The sequence below is a fragment of the Canis aureus genome, chromosome 11 (genome assembly GCF_053574225.1).
Source record: "Canis aureus isolate CA01 chromosome 11, VMU_Caureus_v.1.0, whole genome shotgun sequence".
NCBI classification, from domain to species: domain Eukaryota; kingdom Metazoa; phylum Chordata; class Mammalia; order Carnivora; family Canidae; genus Canis; species Canis aureus.
Genome location: NC_135621.1, coordinates 23,341,021 through 23,361,758, shown reverse-complemented (window position 1 = coordinate 23,361,758; position 20,738 = coordinate 23,341,021). Strand labels below are relative to the sequence as shown.

General features: G+C 51.2%; 1 protein-coding gene across 1 annotated transcript; it reads left to right on the top strand.

Annotated features, from left to right (window-relative positions):
* Positions 1-83: 83 nt before the first annotated feature.
* RIBC2 (RIB43A domain with coiled-coils 2) lies at positions 84-15,102 on the top strand. Its single transcript, XM_077914119.1, has 7 exons — positions 84-390; positions 1,674-1,755; positions 3,558-3,902; positions 7,720-7,838; positions 9,375-9,602; positions 13,493-13,659; positions 14,929-15,102. Exons 1-7 carry the CDS (start codon positions 277-279, stop codon positions 15,005-15,007), a joined length of 1,134 nt encoding a protein of 377 aa, XP_077770245.1. The 5' UTR covers positions 84-276; the 3' UTR covers positions 15,008-15,102.
* The last annotated feature ends 5,636 nt before the right edge of the window (positions 15,103-20,738 follow it).

Here is a 20,738-nt window from a genome sequence, read left to right as displayed (position 1 = left end):
TCGCGGCGTCTCGCGAGAGGAGAGAGAGCGCCGTCCCCACCCCCAGCGGGCGCCGCGCCGTTCCTAAGCAACCAGGTTGTTTACGTCTCCCAGGAAACCGGCCCCCGCGCCCTGCGCAAGGTGGCGGAGAGCCGAACTGAAAAGCTCGCGAAGGGGGCGCGTGTTGCAGCGGAACCAGCCTCTCCTAGGCTACAACTACTTTTATTTTCGTTGTCTTTTTCCCTTTGCACCTCGCAGGCCTTAAAAAACCCGTAGAATTTCTTCGCGATTCCAGTCATGGAGCTAGCGCAGCCCAGGGACCTGGGGCAGGACTTGGCTCTGGGTAAAAGGAGGCACAACGAGCTGTGCAGGCAGAAACGGGTCTTCAACGCCAGGAACCGGATCGTGGGGGTGAGGCCCGCGGGCAGGGAGGGCATGTGCGGGGCGGGGGGTGGCGAGGGCGGCGGGCTGCGGGCGGCGGGAGCGGAGGCGAACCGCGCGGGCGGGGAAACCGCGGATGCAGGCACAGCTGCAAAGGCCGACGGCTCTCCCGGGGAGACGGGTTCCTTGAATGGGCTGCTGACCTCGTGGCGCGGGGAGAGGGGGAGGGAGCCCCTTCACCTGCAGGGCACACCAGATACTGCACTCTCTCACCTGCAGGGCACACCAGACTGCACCCCTTCACCTGCAGGGCACACCAGACGCTGCACCCCTTCACCTGCAGGGCACACCAGACGCTGCGCCTCCTCACCTGTGGGGTACACCAGACACTGCACCCTCTCACCTGCAGGGCACACCAGATACTGCATCCCCTCACCTGCAGGGCACACCAGACGCTGCACCCTCTCACCTGCGGGGCACACCAGACGCTGCACCCTCTGACCTGCAGGGCACACCAGATACTGCATCCCCTCACCTCAGCACACCAGACGCTGCACCCTCTCACCTGCAGGGCACAGCAGATACTGCACTCCCTCACCTGCAGGGCACACCAGACAGTGCACCCCCTCACCTGCAGGGCACACCAGACGCTGCACCCCTTCACCTGCAGGGCACACCAGACACTGCACCCTCTCACCTGCAGGGCACACCAGATACTGCATCCCCTTACCTGCTCAGCAGGAAAATGGAGTCCTGCAGCAGGGAGGGGGCTCGCCTGCACCCACTGGCTCAACGGAGACCTGAGCACATCTCCTTTCCCTGAGCCAGATTTTCTACACTTGCCAGGGGCTCCTTCCAGTCTATTTATTTGTTTTGTGGCAGGTTTTTTTGGGGGGGGGCACAAAAGGAGGAACATGGCAATTCCTGCCTGACCTTGCAGAGTTCATGGCCCAGGAAGGAGAAGAGAGGCAGGCATTAAAACGGTCACATTACTATGCAGTGGAATCAATGCTGTGAGGCAGGGAAGAACATACTGGGTCTGGGGGAGGAAATCAGAGAGGGCTGCCCAGAGGAGGTGTTGCCTAAGCCTGTTCTGAGGACACCTATTAACGAAGAGAAGGGGAGAAGGAAGCTCTGGGGACAGGAGGAAGAACCAACTATAAGCAAAGGCATCCAGGTATCAAAAGACCTGATGTGCACCTAAGACAACTAGTTAACAGTGGAACAAGGCTTTTAAAAAGGTAAGTGGGATTGTTATCAACTGACTAAAACTATCTGGCTGTAACTGGTCTCCCCTTGTTTTCCATTTCCAGGGAGACACAGAAGCCTGGGATATTCAGGTTCGAGACCAGAAGATAAAAGAAGCAACAGAAAAAGCTAGACATGAAACTTTTGGTGAGAATTTGCTGGAGCCTATCTAGCAGTTTAGGGCCGGGTACCTCTAGACTCCAGTTCTCATGTCTTCAAAGATGTAAAACTCATCATTTTCACACTCCTCCTCCTTTTAAAATTTCACCGTTGATTTTATTCAATTAACGTGCTGATTCTTTCTCTCTTCAAAGGAAGACAGCTATTGAATTCTATGTAGGTGGCAGGAAATATATTTTAAGGGTAAATGTACATTTGCATCAGTTTTCTTTAAAAACTGATTATGAGAAACCCTACACACACATCATTCTGTGCCCCAAGGTTCCAGACCTTCTCCTGGGGACAGCTGCTTGCACTAGATGACATGTGCACACTCTCAGCTCACACTCCTGCGTGGATTCAGAGCTAGATATGGTAGTGTGGTAGCTCTGAGATAAAAATCTCAAATAGAATTCACTTTCCCACAGCAGGTACAACAAGTCTAGCTTATTTTTTTTAAGTACCATAAGGATATTTTTAAAAAAGATTTATTCATTTGAGAGAGAGGAGGAGAGAGCAAGAGTGAGTGTGGGGGGAGGAGCAGAAGGGGGAACTCTCAATCCAACTCTGCACCCAGTATGGAGCCCTACTGGGGGCTTGATCTCATGACCCAGAGATAATGACCAGAGCTGAAATTAAGAGGCAGACACTCAACCACTGAGTCACCCAGGCGCCCCTAAATGTTAAAATATACTTTAAAAAATAAGCTTAGAAAAAGACAGACAGAAAATCTATCAAAATGTAAGCAGTGGTGATGTTGAAATGATAGAATACAAGTGAACTTTTATTTTCTTCTCTAGTTTCTGAATAGTTCAGCTTTTTAATGTTAATTTAAAAATAATTCAAACTGACAAGAACAATATGACAGGCACATACATAACTACTTGCAGATTAGATGTTAATATTTTGCCAAATTGGCTTTAGAGATCTTATTTTAAGTATTCTTTTTGAGAATTAAATGCTATATATGTATGTATATCTATAGCTATAGATATATAAATGCTATAATGTATATATAAAAACATATAAATGCTTTATATGCATACATAAATATAGATAAGCACTACATATGTATATGTGCATATATATAGCTATAGATAGAGCTCTCGCCCACCTCATCTTTCCTCTTCCTCCTTGACAGGTGTATCATTTCCATACGTGTTTCTTATAATATACAGTTTATGTATATATTCATGATGATATAAAATTTTGTGTGTGTATTTTAAAACTTCACCTAAATTTTACGTAAATATATTGAATGAATCTTTTTGCAACTTTTTTTATTCAACATTTTTTAAATTTATTTATTCATTCATGGAAGACAGAGAGAGAGAGAGAAAGGCAAAGACACAGGCAGAGGGAGAAGCAGGCTCCATGCAGGGAGCCCGAAGTGGGACTCCGTCTGGGACTCCAGGATCATGCCCTGGGCCAAAGGCAGGCGCTAAACCACTGAGCCACCCAGGGATTCCCATTATTCAACATATTTTTAAAATTAATCAGTGATGGGGTGCCTGGGTGGCTCAGTTGTTAAGCGACTGACTCTTGATTTTGGCTCAGGTCAAGATCTCAGGCTCCTGAGATCAGCCCCAGCTCCCAAGCTCCCCTGTTTGGTTCTTAACACCGATTTGTAGGTACTCTTTATATATTCAGAATACTAATTCTTTGATGATTGTGTTACCTCTATAGAGGCTTATGTGACTTTTAGAATCACCAAAAATTATTTTTTAAAGTGGATTCACATTTATTTTTTCTCTGAACCTAATCTTACGGGTATGCTATATTTCTTCTAGCCGCTGAAATGAGGCATAATGACAAAATCACATGCATATTGGAAGGCCGGGAAAGGAGAGATAAGAGAAGCCTCTGTAAAGCCATCAATGACTTCCAGCAGAGCTTCCAGAGGCCAGAAACGCGCCGTGAATTTGACCTATCTGACCCCCTAGCCCTTAAGAAAGATCTTCCAGCGAGACAGTCAGATAATGATATTCGGAATACCATATCGGGAATGCAGAAATTCATGGGAGAGGATTTAAATTTCCGGGAGAGGAAGAAATTCCAGGAGGAACAAAACCGAGAGTGGTCCTTGCAACAGCAAAGGGAATGGGAGGATGCCCGTGCCCACCAGAGATGTGCAGGTAATGAAGCAAGGAGGAGGAATTGGTCCCAATACTTTGCTCGGCAAATTGGCCCCCTGGTCTTCTCCCCAGCTTCATTTTGCTTTTTTTTTTTTTTTCTTTTTTTTTTTTTCATTTTGTCTTTTAAGTCCTATAGATGTGCTGTGTTGGCCATGAGGAACAGGAGTCTGCATCCCAGGGTATAAATGTCTTCAGCCACATAGCAGTCACCCAGGAACCCTGCTCTGAGCTTGTGCTTGGTGCCCAGGATTCAGCTGGCCCCCTCAGAGGCAGCTCACCACCCTCCTCCCAGCCTCCCCTCCCCTCTTCTCTTCTCACTCTGCTCTCTGGGGGTGAGGTCTCCCCAGATGGCTATCTCCTGTCGCTTCTGAGCCCACCCCCACCGGACATCTGCCCTCACCCTGCCCTGAACCTGCCTGGCCACCGTCACCAGGACCTCCATGCTGCCCCAACCAAGCTCCATTTTCAGGCCTCTCCTTCAGCCTGTGCCATCGTGGATCACCTCCTCCTCTTCCTGGGACTACTTCCCCCGACTGGTTTCCCGGATGCATCGTCATCCCAGTGCTCCTCCCCAGGCCATTTCCTGGTTTCTCCTCACTTGCCAAACCTCTGGATGTGGTTGCTGACCAGGGCCCTCTGCCCCTCTCCTCTCTCAACTACACTCATTCCCTTGGCGATCTCAGCTAGTCTTATGGATTTAAATACCACCCACAGACCATCCTTCCCCAGATTTACATCTCCAGCCTGGACCATTCCCTGAATCCGGACTCATCCATCCAGTCACCTCTGGACATCTCTGTGCTCTTGGATGTCTAATAAACGTATCAAAGTCAATACCAGACACACTGACTGACCTTCCCCCAAAGCTGACCTTCCACCTCTGTCAATAGGAACTCCACTGTTCTAGTTGTGCAAGTCCCAACCCCAAGGCATCTTGATTCCTTCCTTTCTCTCAAATGCCACATCTGGCCCAGCAGCAAATCATCTCGAATTGCAACTACCTCCCTCCACACCCACTGCAACCGTTCTGAAATAAACTATCAGCACATCTCAGTGGGATTATTGCAACAGCCTCTAAGGGGTCTCCCTGCTTCAGGCCTTGCCCCTCTGAAATCTCCTCTTGACCCAGCGACCAGGATGATCCTGCTAAAAATGAAACTAGGTCTTTTGCTTAAAATCTTCCAATAGCTTCTCTTTTCACTCAGAATAAAAGCCAGATTCATTTTTAGGACCCATAAGGTTTTCACAGCCTGCACTGATCTCCTACCACATTTCCTTTCATTCATTCCACCCTTGCCACCCTGGCTTCCTCAGAACGTTAAGAGTGTCCAGCTCACTTCTGCCTCAAGGCCTTTGCACCTATTGTTTCCTCTGCCTGAAAACATTTCCCTCTACATTGGCAAAGCCTGCCCCTGATCCTTCTTCAGGCCTTTGCTGAAATGTCATCTTATCAGAGAGGTCTCTCCTGACCACTCTTTTAAATTGCACCCCTGTACCCTCCCACATCCCCACACTCTCTTATCCACGTCTCCATAGCAGTGATCACTGACATACTATACGATCATGTATTTGTCATTCCTGTCCCCAATATCCTATAAAAAGCTCAGTGAAGGCAGGAGATTTGTCTGTTTTATTCACTGCTCTATCTTTAGTTCTTGGCACATAGGTAGCTATTGAAGAATGAATTCATAGGCCTTTAAAAACATTGCACCCACTTCCCAGGGGCTTCACATTTCCATCTCTGGATGAGAGCCTTTGTCTCAGCCTTGAACTTGGTCCTTGAACCGCCCCCTGGACATCTCCCCAGGCACCTCAGAACATTCTAGAAAGTAACCCTGAATTTCTCTCCAGCTCTGCTCCTCCCTCCACCCTTCTCCCCTCAGTCAATGACGCCTCCATCCCTTGTCAGGCCACAGACCCAGGAGTCCTCCTTGAGCCACCCTTGTCTCCAGGCCATCTTCAACCCCTGTCCTTCCACCTCCTGTGTATATTTTGAAATGCCCATTTCTGCCATCCCTGCCATCACCACGGTGATCCAAGCCACCTGAGGGACCACGCCAAGGGCTTTCTCATTGTCCTTCATTTTCTTTCTTGTCCTCTCCACTCTATTCCCAACATAGCAGTCAGAGTACTTTTTTTTTTTTTTAAGATTTTATTTATTCATGAAAGACACAGAGAGAGAAGCAGAGACACAGGCAGAGGGAGAAGTAGGCTCCCTGCGGGGAGCCCGATGTGGGACTCAATCCCATGACCCCAGGATCACGACTGAGCCGAAGGCAGATGCTCAGCCACTGAGCCACCCAGGCGCTTCCAGAATGCTACTTTTTAATCAACATCAAGTTGGACAATGTCACCCTCACCCCATCCCAGCTTAAAACCCTCCAGTGGCTTCCCATTCTATATGGAATTAAGTGCAAAATCCTCTGTAGCCTGTGGGGCCCTGCGTGCTGGGCCGCTGCTCAGCAGCCCCCCACCCCGGGCCAGCTCTGCCCCCTACCCCACTCACTCACTACCTTCCAGCTAGTTGGCTTCCTTTCACTTCTGGATCCTGGCAGATCCCATCAGAGCCTTTGCACCTGTTCCCCACCCAACTTCTTGTCCTGCCTCAGCTTCAAGGTCACTTCCTCCTGGAGAAGCATCTGACTCCCCCACCCACCTCCACTGGAGGTGGGTACTCCCAGCACTTCCTCCCCTGGGACCCTTCCCCTCTTGAGCACTATCTCCACATGCATTCATAGATGTATTTCGGGTTTTGCTTGTTTATAATGTTGCTCATCTCCGGACAGTAAGTTCCATGAAGGCAGGAAAAGCCGTGATGTCTTCGCCACCGCTGCACACACCGTGCCCACAAAGGGCGCAGTCCGTGTGGTTCTCCTTGTGGCACTGTGTCACCTGGAAGGTATAAACATAGGAGTTGGGGGAGATGGAGCTGAAAGCAGCAAAGGCCATGAACTCACCCCTTGATCCTTGTGTTTGGAGATAACAAGGACATCACGGGGCATAAGACCATAAGGAGAACCTTGTGATTGGTGACTTTAAAAAAAAGTGTAATAACCCTGTGACGTAGGAGCTGTCCTGTCTCCCAAAAGAGGGCTGTAGGCTCAGAGAGGTCGGGTAGGGCAGCCCGGGTGGCTCAGCGGTTTAGCGCCACCTTTGGCCCAGGTTGTGATCCTAGGGACCCGGGATCGAGTCCCACTTTGGGCTCCCATGGAGCCTGCTTCTTCCTCTGCCTGTGTCTCTGCCTCTCTCTCTGTGTGTGTGTGTGACTATCATAAATAAAAAAAAAAAAAAAAAGAAAAAAGAAAATGTCTGGGTGGGGACAGGGGTCTGCTCTTGTCTGATGCTAAATCTTTAGCTTTTGCTGTTTGGATGCTCCTCCTCCAAAGTCCTACTGTGACTGCACGAATATCTCCCCCAACTCTGACACCCGTCCTCTAGGGAGCCCCCTCTGGTCCCCCTTGAAGAGCTCCCTTGCCCATTGTGAGGATGATTGCTCAGAGCCCCTCCACCGCCAGCGCCCCAGCCCAGGACCACAGCCCACATCACCGATCCCCAGGTAGTGGAGCTAACAGCCGGTGCCTACACCCCAGAGCTTTACCTGAATCCCCTCACTGAGTGTCCCCGCAGCCATGAGCAGCCCTGCTCTGTGGAAGAGGGCAGGATAAGAAGAGGTGCTCTGCATGCCTGGGAAGGAGCTGGGGTAGGGCCTGCAGGTTTTGTCTGTATGAATGGACATGCCACAGGGTGTTCTGCTCCCCTGGGAAGGAGCTGGAGTGGGGAGCCTGCAAGATTTGACTGCATTTTGCTTCCTTTTCAGAGGACCTGTACTTGAAGACAAGGCTGCAGTTTGATGAAACAGCCAAGCATCTACAGAATCTGGAGAGCGCCACCAGAAAGGCGGTTTGTGTAGCTGTGAAAGAATTCAACAAGAGCCAGGTGCGTCCCAGGCTCTATGGGGGGAGGACACACCCATGGCTACAGCCATGGCTGCTCCCCCGGGCACCCCAGCCTCCCCTGCCCACACTCAGCCCCTCACCTGCTCACGCCACACCTGCACAGAGCCCTGCCAGGGCTGCCTGGGTACAGGGATGAATGACACCCAGTCCCTGCTCTGGAGCTCTGAATCAGGGCGTGAATTCAACAAAACTAGTCATGCGAGCCTTGGTGGGGGTGAGGGTCTCAATAGACCCTCTAAACCCCAGGCTCTTCTCAAATACTGAGGACCATGACATCTACCTAAAAGGATGCCACCCAGCACTGCTCTGACACCTTGTCTCGGTTTCCCTTCCTCTCTGTCACCTCTCAGAGCGCTGGTCCTTACCAAGAACAGGTCCACAGGGGCTCATTAATGGGAGCAATTACTATGGGGATGATTAGAGCAGACTCCTGGTGGCTCCTGACACACCCTCTAAACTCTGTAGGAACTCCTCCCAGACTCCTCCTCGCCTGGCCATTCCCTGTTTTCCATCCCTTTTGTTAATTAGACAAAAGTCTAGACAGCTGTCCTCAAGGACAAATTCCCAGCAGGTCAGTCCAGTTCGGCAAGGAGACGCACACAGGAGAGTCTCCCTCGAGGCGGGGGGTGGGGGGGGCTGCTCTTTTTGTTAGACGTGTGTCGTGGAGTCAGGGTCGGTGGCAGGCCCTGGAGCCCACCTCCGCAGGGACAAGACCAGGCCCTTCCTTGTCTGCCTCCTTGGGAAAGCCAGCCACATGCCTCAGTTCTGTCACCTGTAGAGTGGGGATAATGAGGACACTCACCTGTGCCAGTCAGAGTGAGCTAATGCATGCTGGGGTGGGTGGGAAACACCTCCCAAATCTCAGTCCCCACCGTTGGGGCACCTGGGGGTTCAGCCAGTTGAGCGTCAGACTCTCGATTTCGGCTCAGGTCATGATGTCAGGGTCCTGGGATCAAACCTCACATCAGGCTTTATGCTCAGGGCAGGTGGCGAGTCCATTTGAGATTATCTCTCTCCCTCTGCCTCCCTCTCTCTCAAATAAATAAATAAATCTTAAAAAAAAAAGAAAAGAAAAGAAAGAAGTCACCACTGTTGTCAATCACTCTGTTGGGTGCACTCTGGGCCTGCAGCCGTCCAAGGGTGACCAGGGCCACCAGGAGGGACCTGGAGCCCTGCCCTGAGGTGAGGGAAGCCACGCCAGGGGGAGATGGCATCCTAACCCGGGGAGACAGCTCCCTGCTTTGGCAAACCAGTGCAAACAGCTGCAGCTCTTACACACACAAGCAACAGGTAGGGAGTCCCTCGGCCCAGCCCATGTGCCTGTTGTCATCCAGGCAGCCAGGATCCAAGGGCCTCCGCACATCCATGTCTGATGAGTCTACTGCTCCCTCCTACCTGTCCCAGGTGCACTTTAGCAAACTCCTCCTTCAAGGGCCCCCAGTGAGATTTGCCCATCTTTGCCTCGATCTCCATGGGGTCACTCGGGGCATCTTCCTTAATGTCTCCCCCTGTACAGGCCACCGAATCACTGGAAAGGAAAATTCAAGAGAAAAAACAGGAACAAGAAGACAACGTGGCTGAGATCTCCAACCTGCTGCACGGGGACCTGCTCTCGGAGAACCCACAGCAGGCAGCCAGCTCCTTTGGGCCCCACCGTGTGGTGCCAGACCGCTGGAAGGGCATGACCCAGGAGCAACTGGAGCAGATCCGCCTGGTTCAGAAGCAGCAAATCCAGGAGAAGCTGGTACTTGCCCCTCATCCCCCCTCACAGAGCCCCCAGACGTAGCCCTGTGCCACCTGCTGTCTTCCTCCAGCATCTAGTTATAGCTGCGCTGCCCTTGTCCCTAGAAGAAGCCCTCAAGGAATTTATGTTCTGGGTGGGGCTGGGGGATAAAAGCCAAATGATCCCACACATGTGTGACAGTGCTTGGGTAGAAGTAAGGCCGGGCCAGGGGAAGGGAGGGTACAGGGTTTGAGGGGAGTCACCAGGGGACTGGGAAGTGACATGGTTTCAAAGACCTGAAGAGGAGGAGGGAACGAGCCATGCAGATACCTGGGGAAGGACCACCAGGCAGGGTGAATGGGATTCAGGCAGGCTGAAGGGTTGGGTGTGGCATATGAGACCCAGAGGAGTTAAGGATTACTCCAGGCCTTGTGGCCTGAGCATTGAGAAGGATGAAGTTGGCATTTACTGAGATAGGAAGATAATGGAAAGCGCAGGTTGGTAGGTGGAGTGGAAGTCACAAGTGCAACTTTGGATATGGTATGTGTAATGCAATGTCCATTAGGCATCTATGTCTGTTAGGATTTTGTACCTGAACATCCTTGGTAACTGGCTCCCACCATCTAGTGCAAGACGGCTGCTTGAGCTCCAGCCCTCACATGCATATTTCATCTAGCAGGAAGAAGGAATGAGGAAGGACACTCCAAGGACACTTCTCAGAAGTTTCACAGGACACTTCCACTTAAATTCCGTTAGAGAACATTCAGTCACAGAGTTGCCCCAAACTGTAAAGATTGGGAAATGCAGGGTTTATTCCAGGGGTAGTAAGGTGTTGGCAATTGTTTCATTAAGGAAAAAAGAAAAATGGCTACTGGGAGGGATGTAATATTTTCTGCCACAACCTCCAAGTAGAGCCAGCAGCTGGAGTTCAGAACAAGGTGTAGACGGGAGACACAGGCACAGGGACATGACCACGCAGGCAGTGTTTAAAGCAGTGAAACTGGCTGAGGTCATGCAGGGAGCAAGTCAAGATGGACTAGCAAAGGGATCCAAGGACTGAGTCCTGGGACAGCCCCCACCCCTGCCATGGTTTGTGAAGAGCGAAAGGGCAACCAGTAAGGGAGGAGGGGCCCAGCCAGGGAGCCCCCGGGTCAGACCCTGCTGCTCTGCTGCTGCCTGAATGCTGGGTCCAGGTGGCGGTCCTGGGGACTCAACCTGGAGCATCCTTGGAGGAGGGGTGGAGGCGACAGAGGGGTCACAGGCAGGCAGGTAACACTATCTAGGTTTTGCTGTAAAGGGTGCAGGGAAACGGGGTGGTAGCTGCTGGGGACCTGGAGTCAAGTCGTTTGGTTTCTCTGACTGTAGAAATAACAGCATACTTGTCATTCCATGAGGATGACAGCAGAGACGGGGAAACTGATGCCAGTGAGGACTTGCTGGAGCTGTGTCCTGGTTGGCAGGAGCATGAGGCACCGGGGCATTAGTGAGGCTTGGGGTGGGTGGGAGTCAGGCTGACTGTCCTTGGCCGTGGGAGCAGCCTGCGGGGCTTCTCTTCCGGAGACCCACTTTCCTGGGGAAGTAGGAAGATAGCAGCTGAGGGTGGGGATCCGGTTAGGGATTTGAGGACAGAGAACCAGGTGCTGATGGTCACTTCGGACAGCTGGAACGGGATGGCCTGGGGAAGAGGGCAGGATGGCCGGGCAGAGCCAGGGGTGGAGGGCCCTAGAGATGGAAGGGCACGACCTTGAAGTCTCCCTAGTGAGCACTGTCAGGGGCTGTCCCGGCGACCCTCAGCTGTGAGGGGCCCCTGGGCCCCTGGCAAGTCTGTCCAAGTGAGAGTTTCAAGGGTGCTGAGGGTGTCTGCTGGGCCAGGTGACAGCCAAGGATACTGGGCTGAACTGGGGCGGGGGTGGGGGGTGGACGAAGACGCAGGAGCACCAGGAGAGTGGAAAGTGTGTGGTCAGTGGATGGGAGGGCCCTGCGTGGGGACCCAGTGGAAGAGGCAGATCAGAAAGGTGGTGGGGGTTGGGGCACTTGAAGGTGATACCAGGGAGCCTGGCCTTCTTGGTAGTGACAAAGTGGGGGCAGGAGTTCTCAAAGTGGGGTCTCTGGACCAGCAACATTGGCATTGCCTTGGAACTTGGGAGACATGCAGATTCTCAGGCTCTACCCCAGGCCCCCTGAATCAGAAACCCTAAAGTAGGGCCCATAGCCTGTGGCTGGGAAAGCTCCCTGGGGGTTCAATGCCCATTGGAGTTCGAGGGTCACCAGTAGGCTGTGCCCAGGGGGTGACAGCTGACAGGTTGGCCCTAGGTCCTTGGAGAGGAAGGGGAATCACTGACAAGCCAGGGAAAGGAAAGTTCTCAGGCCTATGGGATGGGGGGCACCGCCCCAGGGTCAGCAGAGGAGAACCTGGGGTTCGATGGCAGGTGCTGTGGTCAGTGTGAGCTTCCAGGCTGGCAAGTCCAGGGCGAGGGGCAGCAGCCCAGCTCAGGAAGTGAGGAGCGGATGGGACGGCTCCCCTGCCCGCTCTGCTCCAGGCCCAGAGGGTCACCTGTACAGGAGGGAAGATGGCACCTGGGTGAGAGGCAGCGGGGGGGCCTGGGAGCCAGGATGGGGGAGCCGCCAGGGAGTAAGGTGGGGGAGCAGCCCAAGAAGAGCCCTGAGGTAGGTTTCAGATGCAGGGAATGTTGGTCACCCTTGCAGGGCCCTGCTTTGCCCTTCTCTCCTGCAAGTCAGCCCAAATGTCTGGCAAGGAAGGTCAACCATTTGTCCCCAAAGTGGCATTTTTATCTGATTTTTGATCCTTGCAGAAAATCAAGACAGAAAAACACAAAGGGAAAAAACACCTACATTAGGTCTCACCATTCGCAAATACTCCCCCTCCCCGCACCCTTGAGTGCTCCCTGGTGCCTGTCCCTCTTGCCACCTTTCTCACCTGTGTAGATGGTTTGGAGAGCTGAGGTCATGCAGACTAGTTAGGCCATCCGTCTCTGAGCCCAGGGCAAGCATGCCCCGCGCCCCCCCCATGCTGTATTCTTGACTGAAGCATCTCGTGTCATGACTGGGGGCGGCTGTGAGCAGCCTCATTTTACAGGTAAGGAAACTGAGGTTTGGACAGGCAAAATGACTGGCCCAGTAGGTGGCAAGACCAGGTGCCAGCCTCGTCTCCGTCCCTGGGAAGGGGGCCAGGGCCTCTGCCTGTCTGCACATGGTGGCTGGCGGCCCTAGGTCTACGGGGCCACTGGACACTCAAGCCCTGCTCATCTGGTGGGTGGAAGCCCGTGGAAGGGAAGGAGGTGTGCTTGTCTTCAGACCCGGCAGCACCCACTTTTGCTTCCTTTTCCTGTAGAAGCAGTGATCCATAGGCAGGATGGCTGATAAAACTACTCACATTTGGGAGAGTGACCCCTTCCCTCTGCCTTACTCCAGTTTCCTCTTCTAAGGCTCGGTGGTTTTTATAGAGGGATCTGGAAGGTGATGAGGAATGAGCTGAGATGCAGAAATTCCCCCCAAGCTCATGAGTCCATTGTCAGGTGGGGGTGCCACTTCCGTGCCTTCTAGAAGCGACCAGGTGATCCCAGTGTTCGGCAGCATGGCCCGCCGGCAGCATCCTGGGTGGGAGGCCTTCCTACGGAGCCCTGGGCTGGCAGCTGCTGTCCCTGCATACCTCAGAGGGCCGGCTGGCCCCTACAAGCATGGGAAGCCCCTGGGCCACCTGGACTGGTGGCAGGCAGGGGCGGTCTCTGCTGATTTCCTGCATGATGATGCTCACCTGCCTGCACCCCCTCCCCCCACTCTGAGCCTTAGTTTCCCCAGCTGTAAAATAAGAGGCCGATTCTCCTGGATGGTCGCAGGCTCTCTTCCGGGTCTGGGGATGGGGGGTGGCGAGTCACCTGTCCTCCCTCCAGAGGCTTCAAGAAGAAGAGCGGCAGCGAGATATGGACTGGGACCGCCGGCGGGTGCAGATGGCTCGAGCCGCCCTCCTCCTGGAGCGGCAGCAGCGGCGCCAGCAGCGTGACCTGCGCAGGGCCCTGGACTGCAACAACCTCAGCCTGGCCAAGGAGCAGCGTTTGCAGTGAGGGCCTGGGCCAAGGGCCATGGGGAGGGGTGGCCGGGTCGGGGGAGCAGGTGGGATGGGGGGTTGTCTGAATAGAGATCTGACTGAGTGGTGGGGAGGGTCGAGGCAGGCTGTGCAGGCCCACCCTGAGGCTCCAGACCTGAGTTGTGGCTCCCCTTGGAGGCCCCCCAGCAGCAACAGCTTGGGCCCAGCACAGCCTCCTGCTATAGGATTCAAACAGGAAGGGGAGAGGCCTGAGAGCCACAGGCCAGGGGTTAAGTGGTTGGAAACCAGCTCCCTGGGAGGTGCTCATGCAGGCACTAGCACCCTCCTCCCACCCCAGCAGCTCAGACTTGGGTGCTGGTGATGGAGTACACAGGGCACTGGGAGCCCCCGGGGAGGCCCCTGGGTGGGCCTGGGGGAGTGGGAGGATGGTGCCAGCTGCCTGGTGCAGGGAGGGGCCTCCTGGGCTGCCAGGGGCAAGCTGGAGTCTCTCTGTCATGGTCGGACCCCAAGAGTAGTTCAGAGTTCCAGCTACAGAAAATGTCAAATGCAGAGCCGTATGTGAACTTGTTCGTTAAAAAACATTACTCATTAATCCGTTCGTCGAGCTCTGTGCTTGAACTTGGCAGAGAACCACCCGTATGTTTGCCAGTGGGTCCACCGTTACTGGGTCCCTTCTGTTGGGGGCCCCAAAGGAGCAGTAGAGATGACCTGAGGGGAGTCAGATGGGATGAACAAATGTCTTTACAGCCATACTCATGTATGTATATATGTATACATATATACATATATATATATATATTTTTTTAAGTGGGAGGATATTGGGGCACCCGGGTGTCTCAGTGGTGGAGCATTTGCCTTCGGGTCCGGGTGTCATCCTGGAGTCCTGGGATCGAGTCCCACATCGGGCTCCCCACAGGGAGCCTGCTTCTCCCTCTACGTGTCTCTCTGCCTCTCTCTCTGTGTCTCTCGTGAATAAATAAAATCTTTTTAAAAAGTAAAATAAAAACAAAAAGTAGGATATTTAGGAGGCACTTGGGTGGCTCAGTGGGTTAAGTGTTTGCCTGCGGCTCAGGTCATGATCTCAAGGTCCCGGAATGGAGCGCTCTTACAGGCGTCCTGCTCAGCAAGGAGTCTGCTTCTCCCTCTCTCTCTGTCCTTCTCCCCTGCTCGTGATCTGTCTCCCTATCAAATAATAAATACAATCTTAAAACAAAACAAAAAAAGGTAGGATATTTAGGAAACGAGGTATTTGCGGATTTTTTCCCCTCGTTTTATTTTCAGGAAAAAACATATGGAGGAAATCTGTACAAATGAACCCACTGAAGACTATTTCACGCAATTTAATACAAGAAGTCGGTAACGAAAGAGACAGCGTCCTTCTCTTCTGAATTGTTTATGCATAAAATGCAATGGCCGTGAAGAGTCTCATTTATTAAAAAAAAAAAGAGAGAGAAATACATTCCTTGTTTCAGAGAAACCCTCTTGCTTTTCTCCCTTGGGTCAACAGGTACGGAACCCCATGCTTGTATGTGTGCAAGGAGCGTTAGTTTCTGTGCAGCTCCGCTCAGAGAATGTTCCCGGAGCAGCTGTGGGTGCTGTGGCCACAGGGATGGAGCAGATGTGACCCTGCAAAGGACCATCCCAGAGAGAGGCATTTGAGGGGGCCCGCATCTCACTGAGACCCTAGTTCCAGCTGCTGTCAAAGCTAACACGGGTGCTCACTATGTGCAAGGCGTTTAGAACAATTTCACCCTCACGGCAGCCGGTGGTGGGTATCGTTATTACTCACGTGCTCCGGGAGAGGAGCCTGAGATTTAGGGATGTTAAGTGACTCGCCCACGGTCATGCTGATGGCGGTGATGGGCCTGGGGTTGAGCCCAGGGAGTCCAGCTCTCAAACGCACGCCTCACTCTCCTGGCTCCAGTGACAGAGACCCAAAGCAAGTGTGGCCTCAGCAAAGCCACTTCCCTCTTGCTCTCAGAAGACCAAGCCAAGTGCTGCTCCCTCCCTGCTCTGGCATCTCCCATCTTGTGGTCCAGGGATGCTGCTTCCAGGTGCCACCACCATGTCACTAGGCCAGCAGGGAGGAGGGGAAAGGGGGGCAAAGGGGACCATGGCATGCTCCTTACTCTCCAGGACGAGCCATAGAAAGTGTACGTTTCACCTCCGTTCACATCCTGTTGGCCAGAGATGGGTCACGTAACCACATCCCGCGACACAGGGGGCTGGGAAACTGAGCTGGCCAACCATGTGACCGGGCAGTGATTCCAGAATGGTGTAAAGAGTAGAAGAAGAGTTGTTGGGGGGACCTCCAGCAGACTTGAAGAGTGGACTTGGAATTTGCCAGAGGGGAGGTGGAAGGAGGCACTTTATACTGGGCAGGAGTACTGTGTCTGGCAGGAATGGGGTCTCTAGCTCCCAGGCCCAGGATGAGTGCATCTTACCCAGTTGACTCTTCCTTCTCCATGTAGGTTTCTTGGGGGGCCATGTGCACAGAACCAGTGACATATGGCAGCTCTTGGTGGCCCTTTACCAATTAGCTGAGAGAGAGCTAGGTATGCCAACATAAGCTGGTTGGCTCATCCCCCTCTTGGTCTAAAGGCGACTCTCATTCTGCTTAGGCTCCAAACCCTTCACCGGCTGATGTTAACGGGGCCTGAGGGTTGGCAGGGTTTCCTGGCTGGGTCACTTGGGGCTGGACTGTCCAGCTGAACATTATTTGTTAGAGCACAGTGTGCAGATGGCCTGGGGGACCGCACGGGCTGAAGTGGAAGGGGAGGATCCTGTGGGCTCTAGCCAGGAGAGCTCCCGAGGAGCTGTGGGCCAGCGAGTAACAGGGTCCAGTGTGCATGTTTCTGAAAGGTGGCTTCAGCAGCAGCGGGGCTGCCAGAGGACAGGCTGACTTTGAAGATGCATGTCACCGTCTCCCGGCCAATCCAGCCTCACATGGGCTCCCAGAATGGCAAAGCATCTGAGTGAATGGTAAACTGGGACCTAGTTCAAACCCAGAGTTAGCCTAGTAATGGTGCCACCCACAGGGTGAAGTGGGGTGGGGTGGGGGGTAGGGGCTCCTGCAGGTGCAGCAGCTGAGATACCAATTGTGATCTTATGCTGGGGAGTGGGGAGCATGCAAGCCCATTTATTAGCACCTAATGGATGCTGGATCTCACTAGTGCCTGGTGCAGATGAGCGTGTTCTGGACTTTCTGCCCCCGTTAGGCAGCTGGGCAGACTCACTTTGACTTATGGTCCTCTGCAGGGAAAGGAGACATCCACATCCATCCAAATCAAGTGCGTGTCCTGTGATTCACCCCCTTGCCACTGCTGCTGACCATCCCAATGGAGTGGGTACTCCTAAGTGATCAACAGGGACAGTATACTCCCTTTGGGGGGCAGGTTAGGGGCGCATTAGTTTCCCGGAGCTGCCGTAACAAAGGACTACAGACTGGTGGGCTTAAGCCACAAACATTTATACTTCTTCACAGTCTGGAGGACAGAGATCAAGGTGTTGGTGGGCTTCTTCTGAGGGCTCTGCAGCTTCCAAGGGTTTGCTGGCGACCTTTAGGGTTCCTTGGCTTGTAGATGCATCACCCTGACCTATGCCTCCGTCTCTGCATGACATTATCCATATGCATGCTTCTGTGTCCAAATTTCCCCCTTTTTATAAGGATAACAGCCATATTGGATTAAGGCCTACCCCAGTGACCTTAACCAATGATATCTACAGCGTGAAAGGCATGCTTTAACTCTGAATTTTGCATCATTATAACAAATGTTCTAAGAGGAAGGACAGGCTTGGAAACTTTGGGCACCGGCTTGCTTTACGGGAGCCCTCTGCTGGTGACCAGAAGCACAACACATTCCAGGTGGTTCTCAGGCATGGGTAAAGGAACCCAGCCACTGAAGGATCCACCCAGGCCAGGCACTGGGCAGGCTGGTGCCACAGCCCTTATACCGCTGGTTGTCGTGATCACCCTCCAGCCAAGAGAAAACAGAAGAGAGCTTACACCTTAGCGCTGGCTGGAAGGCGGAGCCAGGGCCCAGGTGTGGGGTCTCTCTGACTCTCCTCTGAATGGCCCCTTGCGGTCTTACCTGCACACGCACATCTCCAGAGTAGCTGGGTTTATTTTATTTAATTTTGTCTCAAGATTTTACTATACAAATTTTCAAACACAGAAAAATGGGTAGAATTGTAGGGTATGATGCATACACGTCTACCTATATTCTCCAATTAATATTTTGCTGTATCTGCTTCCTTATCTCTTCACAGACAGGCTTTCAAAATTCTACTTATATGCTGCTTACAAAAGACACACTAAGGGGCACCTGGGTGACTCTTGGTTTCAACTCAGGTTGTGATCTCAGGGTGGTGAGATCGAGCCCCATATCAGGTCCACAATGAGTGGGGAGGCGGCCTGAGGATTCTTTCTCTCTTTCTCCCTCTGCCTCTCCCCCTGCTCATGCTCACTCTCTAAAATAAGTAAATAAATCTTTAAGGTAGAAAGACACATTAAAACAAAACAGCATAGAAAAAAAATAAGAGGATTCCAAAGTTATTTAAACTTAACACCAAAAAAGTGAAAACTGATGTTCACACACAAATCTGCCCACCAATGTTTATAGCAGCTTTCTTCATACTCGCAAAAACTTGCACATAGCCAAGATGTCCAGACAATGGAATCCAGACAATGGATATTATCAGTGATAAACAGAAATGAGCTATCAAGCCTCAAAAAGACTTGGAGGAAATTTAAATGCATATTACTAGGTGAAAGAAGCCAATCTGAAAAGCCTACATAATGAGCGATTCTAATTCTATGACCTGCTGGATAAAATAAAACTATGGAGACAGTAAAACGATCAGTGGTTGCCAGGAGTTGGGGGGAGGGAGGAATGAACAAGGGTGACATAGAGGATTTTTAGGGCATTTAAACAGGTCATCATTCATTTGTCCAAACCCATACAATATACAGCTACGGCCTGCGTGAGCAATATGTTTGTTAAAGGAGTCAACGGTGCATTGTGTTGCAGTTAGTACTTTTTCCTCACCTCCTGTATCATAAAGGATGCTGCACGCATGCTCTACTGGTGCCAAGCACTATGCTAAGTGCATTCCTTCCACACGTCTTAGTTCTTTGCAAGAATCCTCACAAACCAAGATTGTTGTCCCCATTTTCCGCAGATGAAGTCACTGAGGTGAGGGATTTCTACTTCCAAGGGGAATGATCTATACAGCAGAATGAATATCCTAAAATATTTGTCCTCTACCACTCAACTGGGTCCCGGATTAATCATAACAAGCATTTTATATGCATTGCTGAGCTCACAAGGTAGTAAATGAAACCGTGGAAGTTATACACACACACATAAGAACAGTGAACAGAAACCAGAACAGGAACATTAATAAGAAATAGAGGCTGGGGCGGTGCTGGTGGCCAAGGCTGATAATAGGAATCCAGAGTTTGGGGGATTAATAATTAGGAGAAAAATAATAAGAGGCCCTCATAAAAGGGGGTTATCAAAAACTGAGACCTTTGCATTAATCTGGGACCTTGGATTACACTCTAAATGAGAGAGATAGGCAGAGACTGTTAGAAATCAGTGAGTCTCCGCCATGGCTCTGGGATAGTGATGATGATGGCGATGGTGATGTTGCTGGTGGTGATGGTGGGGATGAGGATGATGACATGACAGTGGTGATGCTGATGATACTGGTCCTTGAGAATCCACACCCAGTTGCTCACTTTTACATGGCCCCAGAGTTTCCATGTTTTCCAAAGAGGTGAGAGAAATCCCCAGCAGAAAAATTAAATCTCAGTGTTCTCAGATTAATTTTGCCTCCACAGAACCTACTAGAGGCTAACATAATCGCTGGGCAAAAGCAGTCCCAACTTAGACTCTTTAGGATTCTCTCAGATTAAATTCAACCAAAGACAAGCTCACACAAACATACAAAACATGCAAGCAAATAAGCCGCCACGGGTAAACATCAGTAGAAACCACCATTCAGATTTGATCTCCCTAGAACTTTAGATAATGAAGTTATAGGATATAGGTATTTTTAAAGTCTTTTGGTCTTTTACATCCAGCCTTGATGAAGTAACTAGGACTGGACTATCCCTCCTGCTATAAATAACAGAAAACTGGACAGAATAAACAGAACAACCATTTTTAGACATTGATGGCAGGGCAGGACTGTGATCTCTGGGAGAAGGGGAACAAGGTGAGCTGTACAATTGCCCAGCACTTCTTTCTGAGGGCATCACTATCATTGGCAGAAAGGGGGACCCCAAGCAGAGTAGTACACTAATCTCACTGAGCTGAGGAAGAGCTCAGAGGCAGAGAAGTGAGGCAGCAGGAATCTGTGGAGCAGAGTGACTGTATGACCCAGCAATTCCATTCCTGGTTATATACCCAAGAGAATTAAAAACGTATGTCCCCACAAAACTTTGTACACAAATGTTCAGAGCAGCATTATTTACAACAGCCAAAAGGTGCAAATGACACAAACATCCATCCACGGATGAATGGATAACCAAGATGTGTATGTATATATACACAACGGAATAGAAGTACTGATACATGCTACAACACAGATGAGCCTTGAAAAAATTACACTAAATGAAGGAAGCCAGACACAAAAGGGCACATATCGTGATTCCATCTATATGAAATGTCCAAGATAGCCAAATCCATAGAAACAGAAAGTAGGTTAGTTTATTTTCCAGGGACTAAAAGATTCAGGGTTTCTTTCTGGAGTGACGAAAATTTTCTGAAATTATATAGTAGTCATGGTTGCACAATTCTGTGAATATAATGAAAACCACTATATCCTTTTAAGAGTGAATATTATAATATATGAATTATATCTCAATTTTTCAAAATCCCACAAGATACCACACTACATGGCCACTGGAATGGCTAATATTAAAAAGATCGACCGTACCAAATAATGACCAAGATACAGAGCAACTGGAACCTTAATCCATCACTGGCAGGGAAACAAGCAGTTTTTACAAAGCTAACCATATATTTAGCTATACATTTAACCATGCACTTAACATTAAGCAAAAATGGCCACACATTTACCTC